This window comes from Eulemur rufifrons, chromosome 2 (assembly GCF_041146395.1).
Source record: "Eulemur rufifrons isolate Redbay chromosome 2, OSU_ERuf_1, whole genome shotgun sequence".
Classification (NCBI taxonomy): Eukaryota; Metazoa; Chordata; class Mammalia; order Primates; family Lemuridae; genus Eulemur; species Eulemur rufifrons.
This window is the reverse complement of record NC_090984.1, coordinates 30,148,057-30,164,742: the sequence shown is the minus strand read 5'-3', so window position 1 is coordinate 30,164,742 and position 16,686 is coordinate 30,148,057. Positions and strand designations below refer to the sequence as shown.

The window sequence follows — 16,686 nt, the reverse complement described above, 5'->3', positions numbered from 1 at the left end:
TTGTGACAGAGTCTCACTCTGTCACCCGGGCTAGAGTGCAGTGGTGTCATCATAACTCACTGCAACCTCAAACTCCTGCGCTCAAGCAATCCTCTTGCCTCAGCCTCTTGAGTAGCTGGGACTACAGGTGTGTCCCACCATGCTGGGCTAATTTTTTCTATTTTTAGTAGAGATTCAGTTTTGCCGTTGCTCAGGCTGGTCTTGAACTCCTGAACTCAAGCAATCCTCCCACCCTGGCCTCCCAGAGTGCTAGGATTACAGGTGTGAGCTACAACGCGCCTGGCCTGGCATAGTTTATAGTTAAGTATGGGTAAGATTTTTAAGTCTTCTTTCAGAACTCAAAAAAAACCTGCCAGTAAACTCATGGCTGAATTCACTTAATATTCTTCCCAATTTATAGTCAGATTCTGAATAAATGGCTTTCTTTTATTGTTCCTTTAAAAAAATCTTCTACCAGCCTACTCAAACAATATTTAAGAAAATTCAAATTTTTTACACAGCAAAGAAAACACAGATACATTTCTAAAAGCAAATATTTTTAAATGTCTCATTTTTTCCCAGGAAGCTGCTTCTTCATCATTAAACATTTTTTAGTATGCATAAATACAGAAATAAACACAGTTGGGATTCAGTTGGCCCATGTAACATATACAGAAAGGACACAAATGACAGGAAACAATGTTCAAGAAGCTTCACAGATGTGTGATAATCTCTGACAAAGGTTAGGACTAGTTCTGCTCTTGACCTAGAAGCTGGGGGGGTCCGGCCTTTCAAAACTAAAGAAATAACCAGTCATTTCTTCACCTCCGCCTATCACGGTTCTTTTCCTTGTTTCATGTAACTTCTTATAGTCAACAGATGTATCAGAAGCCCCTGGAGGGCTTGTTACACTGACGGCTGGGCCCCACCACCAGAGTTTCTGATTCAGGAGGTCTGGGATGGGCCTAAGAATGTGCATTTCTAACAAGTTCCCAGGTGACATTGATGTTTTGGGGCTGGTCCAGCACTTTGAGAACCACTCTCAACAAAAAGAAGCACACGGGCTTAAAAATCTCAAAGGTTTATTACCCAATCACTGCTACTAGAAATCTTTGAGTAGATCTAAAGCTGTGTCATTTTAGGTAAAAAGCTAAAAAAAAAAAAAAAAGTTAAAAAAAGAAATTTTTGGGGTGGGAACGAGGTCACTTATAAAAACAGAGAAGGAAAAAAGTATGTTGAAATACACATACACAAAACACACACACACACAAAAAACAAAAAACAAAAAAAAACCTCCACCCAAAACAAGAATAGAGGGAAAACAGAAAGAGGTAAAAAAAGAGATAAATACATCACATAAACAAACATGACATAAAGAAAGAAAATCAACACACATTAGTGGCAAGTAGCACAAAGACATTTAGGTTATCCAAATAAGGATCAGATCTATGTAAATACAATGTTTGGGGTTCCCTCAGTATTATCTAGTGACTCTTACAGTCCAACCACCACACAGCATGAAATTTACATTAGTGTAATTTTCTGTTATCAGAACTTAAGATTTCCACAATAAGTTTTCTCAGATGACAGTATCATCCAAGGTCCCTAAACGTAAAAAAATATATTTGAATATATAACCAGAAGGCCATGTGAGGATCTCAGTGGCAAGTAAACTTTAAAGGTCACCTATGATATTCTAAAAGTTTTTACCAGATCTGGGACCTGGATCTTCATTCTTTCTCCTTAATCACATTAGGTACTATAAGTGATTTCTACAGTAGCCAGTATATATAATCCTTCCATAAATCACCATATCAATTTGAGGAAATCATATTTTAGCCTTCACTAAATACTGGTAGCATACATAGACTTAACCACATGTGTCACACACAGAAAGGATGGAGTTCTTAGCATCTCATGAAACTGACCACTTAGCTGAAAGCTGAAACATATGCCAGGTACTACAAAAGGCAAAAGAAAAAAAGGAATTCACTGAATTGCTTCTGAGAGTTAAATAAAGGGTGGATTTCCTTCCTCTTCTCTATCAATCTAAGCTCTGTAAAAATGCCCATCACTCTTTGCAGTGGTGGACTACAGTTTAAGTTTGTGAGATAAGATAAATAGGTGAATGAAAGAGAATTACTACCTCAGGAGTAGTAAATGCAATTTCTAATGTAGACACAACACAAGCATTCTATAATAGATTTAAAAATAATTTTCAAACTGTATTCTAACTCGCAACTTTTGCTAGAGTCTAAAAAGGTACAGGCCAGCTGCCTTCTTATTAAGTAGCAACAATATATTTGAAAACAGTGAACTTCAGTAACCAGAACACATCTAACACCAGGGCTATAAAATGGATGAAGAAATTTATAATTTAAACTAAGATTTTTCCTTACAACAGCTTGAGTTCTTTTAGGCCCTAACTTAATATTTCAAAATACTGGGGTCACATTAGGTTGCATTACTGATTTCAGTATGACATTCACACAGCATATGTTAACCAAACATAACACAAGAATAAAAAGACATACATTAGATCCATGCCGGCCAAGAACTTCCCATTCACCACTTGTAATTGCTATTTCCTCTTTGACAGGACACTTGAAATCACCTGAAGATAAATATAGTCATAATTCAGTACTTTATATCAGACTGCAAGCAAATGAAATAACAAAGAATAGTATTCTGACTCTTTTCTCCAAGAAGCTGCATTAAAAAATTAAAGTTGTTTGGGGTAATAAAAATGTTTTGGAATTAGACAGAGGTGATGGCTGCAAAACACTGTGAATGTACTAAATATCAATGAATTGTTTATTTTAAAATGGTTAATTTAATGCTATGTGAATTTCACTTCAATACAAAAAGTCTTATAGCTAAAAAAAAATCCAAGTTACGAGTCTTCACACTACTCTGGCATAATGATGGAATGATCCATGCAGATAATGTGAAAACATCAAATAGATTTTATGACAAAGCCAGAAAAGAACTCAAAAGCACCTGCATTCTTGGACCTCTGGTTAGACAAAGAAGTCTAATGACAAGGCATTTCTTCTAAAAATGCAACCAACTACTTTACCAGCCACAGAAGAAAAGTTTGAATACAATTGTTCTTCATTTGCCAAAAAATAAACCAGGTAAGAGTTTTTACCATAGTAAATGCCAACATGCCCCATTTGTCTTTAGAGATTCTATCTTGATGAGACTCTCCTAGTGGACTGAGGAGAAGGTTAAAAAAATGAAAATCAGGCCAGGCGCAGTGGCTATGCCTGTAAGCCCAGCACTTTGGGAGGCTGAGGAGGGAGGACTCCCTGAAGCTAAGAGTTCGAGGTTGCAGTGAGCTGTGATTATGCCACTGCACTCCAGCCTGGGCGATAGCGAGACCATGTCTCTAAAAACAAACAAACAAACATGAAAATCATTTCTCTTTTCCTAGCTGCTTCTATCTATGTGGCTGTGGAGAGTGACAGCTGAAGACAGGCCTAGATGGTGTGACAGTATAGGATCTTCACAAGGGTCCCACAAAAGTTAAAAAAAAAACAAAAAACAAAAAACTTATTTTATTTTTCTTAAATTCAACGTAGTACTTTAAACTCTACAGAAAGAAATTAAAAGATTATTGAACATATTATTTACATACAGATAACATATACATTATAGCCATTTAAAGAAAACAGGAGAAAGAAGGAAAACAAAGTAGACATGAAGGGAAAGGAAGAAGACTTGAAGCAAGAAAAAGTAAGATGGCTAGTATCAAAAAAACCAAAATAACAAGTATTGTTGAGGCTGTGGAGAAATTAAAACCCTTGTGCACTGCTGGTGGGAACGTAAAACGGCGTAGCCACTGTTGGCGTATCAGTAGTGCAGCTGCTATGGAAAACAGTACGGCAGCGCCTCAAAAAATTAAAACTAGAACTACCATATGACCTAGAAATTCCGCTTCTGGGTATACACTCAAAAGAAACAAAAGCCGGGGCAGGAACAGGTATTTGTACACCCATGTCCACAGCAGCATTATTTACAACAGCCAAAAAGTGGAAGCAATCCCAGTGTCCACTGACAGATGAACAAGCAAAATACAGTATATACCTACAATGAAATATTATTCAACCTTAAAAAGGAAGGAAATTCTCACACATGCTACAAAATGTATAAATCTCAAGGACATTATGCTGAGTAAAATAAGCCAGTCACAAAAGGACAAACACTGTAAGACTTCACTTAAATAAGGTATCTAGAGTAAATTCGGAGAGACAGAAAGTGGTTGCCAGAGGCTGGAAGGAGGGGGTAATCGGGAATTACTGTTTAATAGGTAGCTTGTTTTGGAACATCAAAAAAGTTCTGGAGGTGGATGGTGGTGATGGTTGCACAACAATATGAATGTACTTAATGCCACTTAACTGTACCCTTACAAATGGGCAAAATGGTAAATCTTGTTCACATATATTTTACAATTTTTAAAAAAGGCCATGCTGAGTCTCTTAGGTTACAATTGGCAGTTAAGCATATAACATAATTTATCATAAAATGCTTACTATTCTTTTTTTTTTTTTTTTTAAATAATTGATTTTATTTATTTATTTATTTATTTTGAGACACAGTCTCACTCTGTTGCCCGGGCTAGAGTGCCGGGGCATCAGCCTAGCTCACAGCAATCTCAAACTCCTGGGCTCAAGGGATCCTCCTGCCTCAGCCGCCCGGGTAGCTGGGACTACAGGCATGTGCCACTGTGCCCAGCTAATTTTTTCTATTTTTAGTTGTTTGGCTAATTTCTTTCTATTTATAGTGGAGGCGGGGTCTTGCTCTTGCTCAGGCTAGTCTCGAACTCCTGAGCTCAAGCAATCCTCCCGCCTCGGCCTCCCAGAAGGCTAGGATTATAGGCGTGAGCCACCGCGCCCGGCCTGAATGCTTACTATTCTAAAACAAACTGTATTCTTAAAATTGAAAACTGTAACTCAGTTTCAGAAAAACCCAGAAAAAGTACTCCATGTACCATTTCACTTTTTCTAGGCTTTATGCATCCATTTTGTATCATATTTCCCAGAAAGAAAACTACCACTTTTTAAAGAGAAATTAATTTCAGCTGCTACAATATTTAATTTTACTTTGGGCAACATAATTGTATCAATCTGAAGAGCGTAATTATAATTTCAGTGTAGATGTAGACAGTATAAGAAACATCTTTTAACTATCTAATAAAGAAAACATCTAATGTGTAAAAATATCTAATAATTATATAACATTTTAAAAATAGTTTTGTTTTTTGTTTTTTTTAGAGACAAGGTCTCACTCTGCCACCCAGGCAAATAGCCAAAAAGTGAAAGTAATCCCAGTATCCATTGACAGATGAATAGATAAGCATTCTGAGAAATACTTTTAAGGTTGAATAATATTTCATTGTATGTATATACTACATTTTGGAGTGCAGTGGCCTGATCACAGCTCATTGTAACCTTGAACTCCTGGGCTCAAGCAATCCTCCTACCTCAGCCTCCCAAGGAGCTGGGACTGCAGGCGCATGCCACCATGCCTGGCTAATTTTAAAATTTTTTGTAGAGACAGGGTCTCACTATGTTGCCCAGGCCGGTCTCAAACTCAAGGCCTGAAGTAATCCTCTTGCTTTGTTTGGCCTCCCAAAGTGCTGGGATTATAGATGTAAGCTACTGCACCAGGCCTTTAAAAACAGTTTTTGTAAAATATAAAAATAATGTGGGCTCACTTCAAACAAATTAAAAATTGCAGTGAAGGTAAAAGTAGAAAGTAAAAAGAAGTAATCCCACTACCCAGAAATTATTCACTATTAATAGTTTACAATATGCATTAAGAACTTTGTCCTATGTTTTTACACATGCATGTATTTATATTTTAGTTTAGCTTATATCTTAAACTTAATATAAGTACTGATGCTTATAAAGCACATGAAAGAAACATCAGATTCCCCTGTCCCTCCCACTTTCTGCCTTCAAAGTTTTTTTTCTTTTTTAAATAAAAAAGGATTTCTTACTTGGAGCAGGCAGCCCACCACTGGATCGTTTATATTTGCTCTCCTTTAAAATGGATGTGATTTTGTATAAGTGACGGAAACCTGTTTTGCATTCAGAGGCAAAAATAAACTCAATTTCATCTTCCTGACTTTGGGGAAAAACATGAAAGATGTCATGGATCTGTAAAATGAATAACTTAATTTACTATATGCATTAATGAAAATACTACACAAACAATTCAATTAAACTAAAGAAAGAAGAATTACGTGATAAACATGCTTTCAAATATAAATGTCAGTGCTATGTGTATGGTATATTTATAGTAATAAATTTTGCCTGGGCCTTTCATATTTATTTTACCTTAGTCAAAGACTTCATCTATTGAGAAATAAATGTTTCCAAATGGAGAAAAAAAGAAAAATATGACCAAAAGCTTTTTTTTACTCAACATCTCTGTAATCCTTGAAACATGGCATGTTTGTTTAATGATATAAATCTTATTATGAAAACGATGAGGAAAAAATTTTTTTTACTTTTGTTTTCCAAAGAGAAATTTTCTAACAGTTGAAGGGAAAACAGATGTCCATTTGTTTTAGGTAAATCATATGAAGCCTATATTGTTAAGAAGTAAGCTGGCTTTACGTATTTTGTATCTTTTCTCTGCTAAATTGGAAAATGCAAAATTCAATTAAAAACTGGTATATTTGGGTATAGTTTGCCAACTTAAAAAAGAAAATCTTTTCTAGACTGGATTCTTGACACCCTCTCAGAGGCACTGATGAGGCTGTGTATTCGATACCTGATATGTCCAGGAACGTATCTGTAGCCAAGGAGATGTCATTTCAATGGCATCTACTTTCTATCTACAAACCATTCCATTCTGGAATCATCACTCCAACTTGAAATGTTCACATTAAGGAAATAACATTCATGGTTCCTTTTAACTTAAAAAATGCATTTTGATAGTTTGCTATCAAAGTTCATTTGCTTTAGCATTCTGAGAAAACATTTAATCAAATATACGAAAAAATGCATACATTTATCCAGATGTCTGTTGTTTCTTCATAGATAATCAGTGGTGTTACAGAGTCAGGTACTGACTCAATAAGTCTTTGCCTTTCCATGGCATCATCTTCTACTGGGATAAATAATTCAGGCGAGATCAACACTATCTGTAGGCGAGTTTGGGAGCGATCTAGTAGGATGGACCAAGCACTATACAAATAAAAGAGAAGCACCAGATATAAAGCAAGCTCTCAGAAAATGAATGATCCCCTAATCTCTCTCATGGCACCTCTCAATCATTTCTATAATCACAATGAAAGAACTGCTTTAGTATATGTTATCATTTACAAATAGGTAATTAAAAATATTCCATATTTTTTTATTTAAAAATTTTTTTTGGTGACAGAATCTCACCCTGTTGCCCTGGCTAGAGTACAGTAGCGTGATCACAGCTCACTGCAACCTCAAAGCCCTGTCCTCAAGCAATCCTCCTGCCTCAGCCTCCCAGAGTGTTAGGATTACAGGCAGGGGCCACAGCACCTGGCTCTCCAGGCTTATTTTTAGAAGTTAAGCTTGAATAGGGTTTTTAAAAAGTAGTTTTCTTTAAATTTTCAAAACCATATTTGGTCTTTGAAAGTATTTTCTCCCTTTAGTATCAACAAATGCCATTCTTGTTGAAACTCCTGTTGTCTAGTTAGAGAACAGAAAGTATCTGTAATCATCCTTATATAAGCTTCTATGAATATTTCTGCTTAAATTATACAATTAAAAAAATACAAATTTTTTGTGAGCCTTAAAGTCATACAATTTAATCACAAATAACACTGTAAACCATACCTGGCTGAGTAAGAAATAAAATGCAAGGCACCTGTGCTTATGAAATTATAAGTCTACTTAGTTCAAGAAAAATTCCTTCTGTAGAAATAACTATCCTGCAATTTACCTGTGAAGGTAGCTCCAACTGTAAGGCAAACCTGATAGCATAAGATATTTCTAAAGCTCTTGATCTTTTTTTTTTTTTTTTTTTTTTTTTTGAGACAGAGTCTCACTCTGTTGCCCAGGCTAGAGTGAGTGCCGTGGCGTCAGCCTAGCTCACAGCAACCTCAAACTCCTGAGCTCAAGCGATCCTCCTGTCTCAGCCTCCCGAGTAGCTGGGACTACAGGCATGCACCACCATGCCCGGCTAATTTTTTCTATATATATTTTTAGCTGTCCATATAATTTCTTTCTATTTTTAGTAGAGATGGGGTCTCGCTCTTGCTCAGGCTGGTCTCGAACTCCTGAGCTCAAACAATCCGCCCACCTCGGCCTCCCAGAGTGCTAGGATTACAGGCGCGAGCCACCGCGCCCGGCCTTGATCTTAAATTAGTTGTAAAGAAGTGACAATTTAACATACGCACTATTTTCCCTCTGGAGTCCATCCAGCTCTGGCAATATATTCAACTCCTTCAAACAGAACCTCAAAAGGTTGAATTAGTTCCTTATCTACGACATCCATAATCTATTAAAAAAGAAAAAAAGGAATCTAGTTATAGAAGATTTAGATAATTAGCTCACTAGCCTACTTAAATCATTATCTGTAACAGCTGAATACTTTTTCAGACTTAGGTATTTAAGACAGCACAAAGGATACAGCAAAACCAGCAGTAAGTTGGGGGTTACCTTTACTGGTGTTTTTAATGCCTAAAAAGTTGTAACCACAAGAATCAACACAGTCTAAAAGTCTTTGCCTATGAGTTTATACTAATAGAAAACTTAATAATAACTGGTAAAAACAAGTTTTAATCACTTTAAATTCTAGTATCTAAGAAAAACAGTCCTAGTTCCCTATATTTTAGCCTAAAATATATTTATGCAATATATTAATGAAATAGCCCTGGGTAAGCAAACTTTTTTCCTTTAAAAATCTAGCAGACAAAATTAAAAAAATAAAATGTTTAAAATTCACAAAGGATCTGGACAGTCTTCCAAAGAAGATATACAAATGGCTAATAAACATAGGAAAAGATGCTCAGCATCATTAGCCGTCAGGGAAATAAAAATCAAAACCACAATGAGATAGCACATCAAACTCACTAGGATGGCTATAATAAATACGATAGACAATAACAAGTGTTGGTGACAATGTGGAAAGATTGGAGACCTCATAAGCTGCTGGTGGGAATATAAAATAGTGCAGCCACTTTGGAAAACAATTTGGCAGTTCCACAAAAGGTTAAAAATAGAGTTATCATATGACTCATACTCCTAGGTATATACTCCAGAGAAATGAAAACGTTAAGTCCACACAAAAGCTTGTACACACATATTCATGACAGCATTATTCATAATAGCCAGAAAGTAGACACAACCCAAATGTCCATCAGCTGTTAAGTGGATAAATAGAATGTGGTATGTCTATATAATTAAATATCTGGCAATAAAAAGAAATGAAGTACTAATACACGGTGCAACACAGATGGACTTTGGAAACATTAATCTAAGTGAAAGAGGCCAGACTATACATTGTATGATTCCATTTATACAAAATGTCCAGAATAGGCAAATCTATAGAGACAGAAAGTAGATTAGTGGTGCGTAGGGATGGGGGTTATGAGGAGATTGGCGGATGACGGCTAAGGGTTATGGGGTTTTTTTTTTTTTTTTTGAGGTGATGACAATGTTCTAAAATTGACTGTGGTGTGGTCGTACAACTCTGTGAATATACTAAAAGCCACTGAATTTTAAACTTTAAATGAGTGAATTGTATTGTATGTGAATTATATCTCAGTAAAGCTGTTTTTAAAAAGTCTATGAAAAAACACTGCTTTTTAATTAGTCTTGTGTGTATTTGGTTGTCCAAATGGAAAACAGCAGTACAAAATAATTGTGGGATATATAATTCACCACAGACACCTACCCAACACAGAGGGTAACTAACTCACCAGTCAATAACCACCTTTTTCTTTGTTTTTAGGAAAAACTATTGGAAGGGAGTCATAAATATGCACATATCCCATATTCCTATCTTGAGAACCAGCAGGAAGTTTTGCAAGTAGAAAATTAGGTCAACCTAAAATTACGATCCACAGATAACTCAGCAAGTTCAACAAGCCCCAAAATAAAAAAGCATATAAAGACCCCTACTAGACTTACTAGACACAGAAAGTCAACTCAACATTTTATACTTACCCTTCCTTCAGCGTCAATCGTTATTTCTGACATCTTAAAAGTGACTTTAGGATTTGCTGTGCCTTTAGAACGAAACATAAAGGAATAGTAATGCATATCCAAAATCACTCAAACTAATTTTGCCAGATCAATCCTCTTTACACTTTAGTTAAGGCAGCAATATTGTACATAGTCAAGGGCTTACTGCACTCGAATCTCAGAGTCCCATCTCAAATTCACTTTTTAATAAAGGTATCAAAAAATAAGAGGCTGAAAAACACGAAGCGTCAGTATGAAATAAGGAAGTGCAATTTTGTACATTTTTACAATTGAAATGCTATAAACAGCAAAATGAAAGAAAAATTACAAATTTATTATGAATAAAATCACTTAAAAATCTTTACTTGCTAGAAAAGACACCTTATTCATTTCTTGAAGTAACTAGTTTCATGGACATCCCCACTTTTGAAAATAATTAAAAAAGATCAGCCTGTAATTAAAAATCTATTTTGGTGACACCTTATGAACAAACTATCCTTACTAAGGCTGTAAATGACCAATGTTGTCTTTATCTTTGGATGACAGCCAGAAGACTCTTATTTGGAAGGAGGAAATGAATAAATATAAATGCCAGCGGAGTACAGTACCTGTTTTAGGATAACGGAATGAATCTGCCCTCCTTGTTTCCAACATAGGGGATGTAACATGAATAATTTCCACCTCAGATTCATCATTTTCTTCATATAGAATTCTAAGAATTTTACCGCCACTTGGAGCTTAAAAAGAATTTAAACATTGAAAATGCAGAAGAATTATCCCACAGAGTAATTGTAACTGCCATTTCCTCTAGTATTAGATTTCTCATAGTGAAAAATAATTTGTGTATAAACTATGCTGCCTTATATGTATGAAAATATCAGCAGTCTTTGCAGTAGCAAGGTAAGTTACTGCTACACTTATTGGTTAAAAGTTACTCCTTTTGGAGGAAATGTATATATATATATGGATAGATTTACTTATAATTTATTTATTTATTTGAGACAGGGTCTTACCTATCACTCGGGCTGGAGTGCAATGGCCCAATTACAACTTACTGTAACCTCAAACTTGTGGGCTCAAGTGATCCTCCTGCTTTAGCCTCCCACATATAGCTAGGACTACAAGTGTGTGCTACCATGCTCAGCTAATTTTTTAATTTATTTGTAGAGATGGGGGTCTCACCATGTTGCTCAAATTTGTCTCAAACTTCTGGCCTCAAGCCATCTTACTGCTTTAGCTTCCCAAAGTGCTGGGATTACAGGCGTGAGCCACGGTGCCTGGCCTGTATATAAACTGGGAAAAAACACTTTTGAAGGACTTTGTCCTTGCATATCATAAAATGTATTCTTTTTGAAAAAGGAATTATTTAATTACATTTATAATATTTCCTATAAAAAATAAATGTTATTTAAAAAGAGTCTAGTTGTTTTGAATGGTTTCTCTATTCATGTCAGAATCTTGTTCCAACAAATACAATCACGGCAAAACATTTTACATCTTAAAATAAAACGTCCAAATTGAAGACATGGCTTAAAAGTAAATATTTTTCATGATCTCTTAGAGATGTATTCAGACTGTTAGCTACAAACCATTAGTGGGTCACAAAATCTATGAATGGGTCATAAGCAGCATTTTAAAAAATTCAACAAACAGAAAAGAAAATTAGCATCAGAGTATATTACACATAAGGATAAATATTGCTCTTTAAATTTTTTTTCAATTTTATCTATACAATATATGTATAATGTATTAGGCCATGATTATAAGTAAATTTCTAACTAAGTCATGGTCAAAAAGTTTGAAAGCCATGCTTTACAGAGCTGTTTCTCAGATAGTAAGATACTTGTGAATTCATCCAGAAAAAGAAGAAATTTCCATTTTTTCCTATCCATTCATATACTGATTTGGTCGCCTGTTTATGCAGACTTTCTAGTCAATCACACATTTTTATAGCAACTCATTAAGATGTGGTATTTTTTCTTTTTTTGAGACAGGGTCTTGCTCTGTTGCCCAGGCTAGAGTGCAGTGGTGTGATCATAGCTCATTGCAGCCTCCAACTCCTGGGCTCAAGCATCCTCCTGCCTCAGCCTCTCGAGTAATTGGGACTACAGAGGTATGACACCACGCCTGGGTAATTTTTAAATTTTTTGTAGAGATAGGATCTCACTATATTGGCCAAGCTGGTCTCGAACTCCTGGGCTCAAGTGATCCTCCCACCTTGGCCTCCCAAAGTGCTAGGATTATAGGTGTGAGCCACTGAGCCAGCCTCTTTTTCTTTTTTTAATTTTTATTTTAACTTTTTTATTTCTAATTACCGATTATATAATAGTTATGTGGTATTTATGGGGAACATATTTATGGGGTATATGTGATGTTTTGATTAAGGCATAAAATGTATAATGACCAAATCAGGGTAATTTGGGTGTCCATCGAGGTGTGGTATTTTTTATTTTGCCACCAATGTAGTCAACATCATCAAGACCACCTTCTATGTGAAAACATGGTAAAGAGAATTGAGGGAACTGAGGCATTAAACCACAATACAATTGTTTTACTATACTTATTATGGTGAGTCTACATATTCTAAATAACTACTAATAGGATCCAATCTTCATCACTTTAGAATCTACTATCCAAGATTTAGAATCTGTGCACTTAACTAACTGGTAGTAGAATCTTATAATACTTTAATTGACCTATATAATATTATTTTGAACCCCCTTACTTGTTTCAGCTTCTGGACACCACCAATAGCCAGAATATCTATCAAATTCTTCTTGAAGAACAAAGGTAGCGACTCCAGCTGATCTAGGATCCTCTTCTATGTTGGCTAGCTCTAGACAAATATAAAAGGCAAAATTATCACAGAAAGCTCTATCTTTTCATAGATACAAAGCAAAATGATTCAGTTTATTTTGAAAGCTGGAGTATAGTGGTGAACTCTGGAGCCAAATGGACTGAGTTCAGATCTGGGCTCCATCATTTACCTACAGTCTGACCTTGGGTAAATCATCCAATCTCACTCCACTGCCGTGTGCCATTTGTAAATGGGAATAAGAGCCTACCTACCTTGTAAGGTTGTTACCAGCATTAAATTAGTTAATTCACACAAAACACTTAAAACAAACCCTGGACCACAGTACATGCTCCATATAAATATTAGTTATTATTTTCCATTTAGCTAGGATCATGGAAAAAAGAATACATGTAAAAGACTATGATGTAGGAGAAACTTGTAACTCTCATACACAGAGAAGTACATCTTTAGAACTAAATGAATCTTACAGGGCATGTATTTCAACCATTCTTCCTTTCTCCCATTCAACCAAAGCAGCTCAGCTTTTATCTGTTTTACACTTAGGTTTCCAGCAAATAGTTTAAAGGGAACTCTTGCTTTAAAAATAAAAAAATCACAAAGCCATAATTACATAAGACTTCGTGTCAAGGAGAAATGTTGAAATCACATTACTAAATAGTATGTACAATGTGATTCCATTTATAAAAATGTTATACAAATATTTTTTTAAAAGTTCTAAGATTTAAGCCAAAATATAGTTATCTCCAAGTAGTAAGATTATAAGGTTTTTTGCTTTATAATTTACAAAATCTTAAACATACTGTTTATTTTGAAAAATGGATATACTTATATGACCACATCCCTATCAAGACATATAAAATTTCCAATACCCAAGAATGTTTTCTCATCTTCCTTTCCAGTCAATGTCCACTCCTGCCCCAGAAACAATCACTGATCTGATTTCCATCACCATAGGTTAGTTTTGCATGTTGTAGAATTTCATGTAAATGAAATCATACAGTATATACTTTGTATTTGGCTTCTTCTTGAGATTATCATTGTTATATATGTCAGTAGTTTGTTCCTGTTAATTGCTGAGTATTCCATAGCATACTATAGTTCTTTTACCTGTTAATGGATAGCTGGGCTGTTTCCAGTTTTGGGCTATTATGAATAAAGATGCTATGAACATTCTTGTACAAGAATTTTTGTAAACCTGTGTCTTCACTTCTCTTGAGTAAATACCCAAAAGTGGAATGGCTGGGTAGTATGGTAAGTGCATGTTTAACTTTATAAGAAACTGCCAAAAAGTTTTCCAAAGTATTTGCATTATTTTATACTGGCAACATATGCAAAGTTCCTCATCAACATCTGGTGTCCTCAGTCCTTTTCATTTTAACACATTAACTGCCATGTGAGTCGTATTTAACTCATGCTGGTTTTGAGCCCGGGGCCTCATGGAGCATATGTAAGTCACACGTCTCTACCTTCGGAGCCGTCTGAACCATTTTTCAAGTTGCATATAACTCATACACAGAAAACAATAAAAAAAAAAAAACAAACAAATTTTTCATTAAATTAGAAAGGATAGTTTTGTTTTCAAAGTTTTTATTTTATCTTCGTAATAAAACACCATGGCCCCAAGGAAAATTTTTTTCCTAGTGTGGCAGTCAATGTGTTAACCAGCCTAGTGGTTATGTGTAGTAACATTTCATAGTGATTTTAATTAATTTATTATTTTTTTCAGAGACAAGGTTCTCACTCTGTCCCCCGGGCTGGAGTGGTGATCATAGCTCACTGTAACCTCGAACTCCTGGGCTCACAATATCCTCTCACTTCAGCCTCCCAAGTAACTGAGACTATGAGCATGTGCCACTATGCCTGGCTAATATTTTTTTTTAATTTCTTGTAGAAACAAGGTCCTACTATGTTGTTCAGGTTGGTCTCAAATTCCCAGCCTCAGGTGATCCTCCCTCCTTGGCCTCCTAAAGTGCTAGGATTACAGGAGTGAGCCATTGCACCCCGACATGATTTTAATTTTATAGGCAAGTTTTAATTCATTATTTTTATTTATTTGTATTCACTATATTGTCTGACATGAATGTGCAGTATGAACCAACTGATCCCTTATCCAGAAATTTTGAGTCCAGAAGTATTTAGAATTCAGCATTTGGGGGCTTTTCTTATACAGAACATCTAACATATATTATATAACTTCTCCATCAGGGTAACCAAATACCCTGTAATCAAATACACCAATATTCCTGCAGCAAACTTACAAATAGGTACTCTAAATACGATTAAGATTATAAATACCCTCAGAGGTCAGTTCAGGTCAGGTTTTACTGCCAAATGAGTTTTAGCACCAAGCTAATGAAAACTAAGCTCAGTTTGCAGAGTGTTTTGAATTTTGGAGTTAACAACAGAGCCAAGCTCAGTTTTCTTGGACCTTCCAACTACCCCCAAGTTAAACTGCCCATACTATTTTATATTTTGTTCTTCTTTAGATTTGGGGATAGGTATTTGTATATCCCCATCACTTATTACAGACCTCAATTATTAAGAGTTATTAATTAAATGAATAAATATCATATTACCCTCCCAATAAGTCACTGAAAGCAGAAGCTCAGATTTTATTACTTTTAAATTCCCCTATCATACTAGGCAGAAAATAAACTCACTCATGTTGACTGACTAAACCCATCTAAAGTGGACTTTCACTTAGAAACCTATTGTGACTAAGTGGAATATGTTGAGGATACTCACTTCCTACCTATCTTTCTATTTAAACAAACATTTACACAGCACTTAGTATGTTTCAGGCACTGTCCTAAATACTTCATAAACATTCACTCGTTAAAGCCTCATATCAACTCCATGTTAATGTACTATTAATTAAAATTTTTACAGATATAGAAACTAAGAGATATGTTAAATAACCTGCTTGAGGTTACAAAGTTAATAAATGGTAGATCTGGGATTCAAATCCAGATAGACTGGTTCTATAATATTCTATATTGTCTATCTGTATTCTTAACCACTGCACTAATCCTGAAAATATACCAAATATCTATATGCACAGTAAAGAAAAGAATAAAAACACTACAATAACATCCTACAGGGTTCCAGTGCTTTCTATTTTAAATGCTACCAATCTTCACAAATCCTTTGTGGAAAAACAATTTTACAGAAGAAAAAAATACTAAAAAATACCTTACCTCTGACAGTTATGTCAGAGCTTTGCAGTCCAAGCCTCAGGTACAATAACTGGTACATACTAAGAGTCTAATGTTTGTTGAAAGCATGAGGCTAGGATTTCCAAAACAGATTTACTAACTACCAACTTAATCTTTCTTCTGCCATTGGTGGCTGTTCTGATTTTCTCACCTCAAAGGGAGAGAGACCCATTCAACACCAAATTTGCACGTTTTTTTTTTTTTGGGACAGGGTCTGGCTCCGTCGCCCTGGCTAGAGTGCAGTGGTATCATCATAGCTCATAGCAACATCAAACTCCTGGACTCAAAGCAATCCTCCTGCCTCAGCCTCCCAAGGAGCTGGGACTACAGGCACATGCTACCACGCCCAGCTAATTTTTCTATTTTTTGTAGCAATGGGGTCTTGCTATGTTGCTCAGGCTGGTCTCGAACTCCTAGCCTTAAGCAATCCTCTCACTTTGGCCTCCCAGAGTGCTAGGATTATACATTTGGCCACGCCTGGCCAAACTTGCACTTT

At 35.6% G+C, this 16,686-nt stretch overlaps 1 protein-coding gene across 4 annotated transcripts in view; it reads right to left on the bottom strand.

The window, feature by feature from the left end:
- Window positions 1–16,686, bottom strand: part of DPP8 (dipeptidyl peptidase 8) — a 53,137-nt gene that overhangs the window by 16,562 nt on the left and 19,889 nt on the right. For all 4 annotated transcript variants that reach the window (XR_011234900.1, XM_069482693.1, XM_069482717.1 and 1 more), the window contains exons 6-12: window positions 12,883–12,993; window positions 10,766–10,894; window positions 10,140–10,201; window positions 8,369–8,469; window positions 7,001–7,178; window positions 5,984–6,143; window positions 2,514–2,593 (exon numbers count right to left, since the gene is read on the bottom strand). Coding sequence is in view for 3 of the 4 variants with exons in the window: in XM_069482693.1 (XP_069338794.1) it covers window positions 2,514–2,593; window positions 5,984–6,143; window positions 7,001–7,178; window positions 8,369–8,469; window positions 10,140–10,201; window positions 10,766–10,894; window positions 12,883–12,993 (821 nt within the window). In the remaining variant the exon portion in view is untranslated. The remainder of the gene's footprint in view (window positions 1–2,513; window positions 2,594–5,983; window positions 6,144–7,000; window positions 7,179–8,368; window positions 8,470–10,139; window positions 10,202–10,765; window positions 10,895–12,882; window positions 12,994–16,686) is intronic.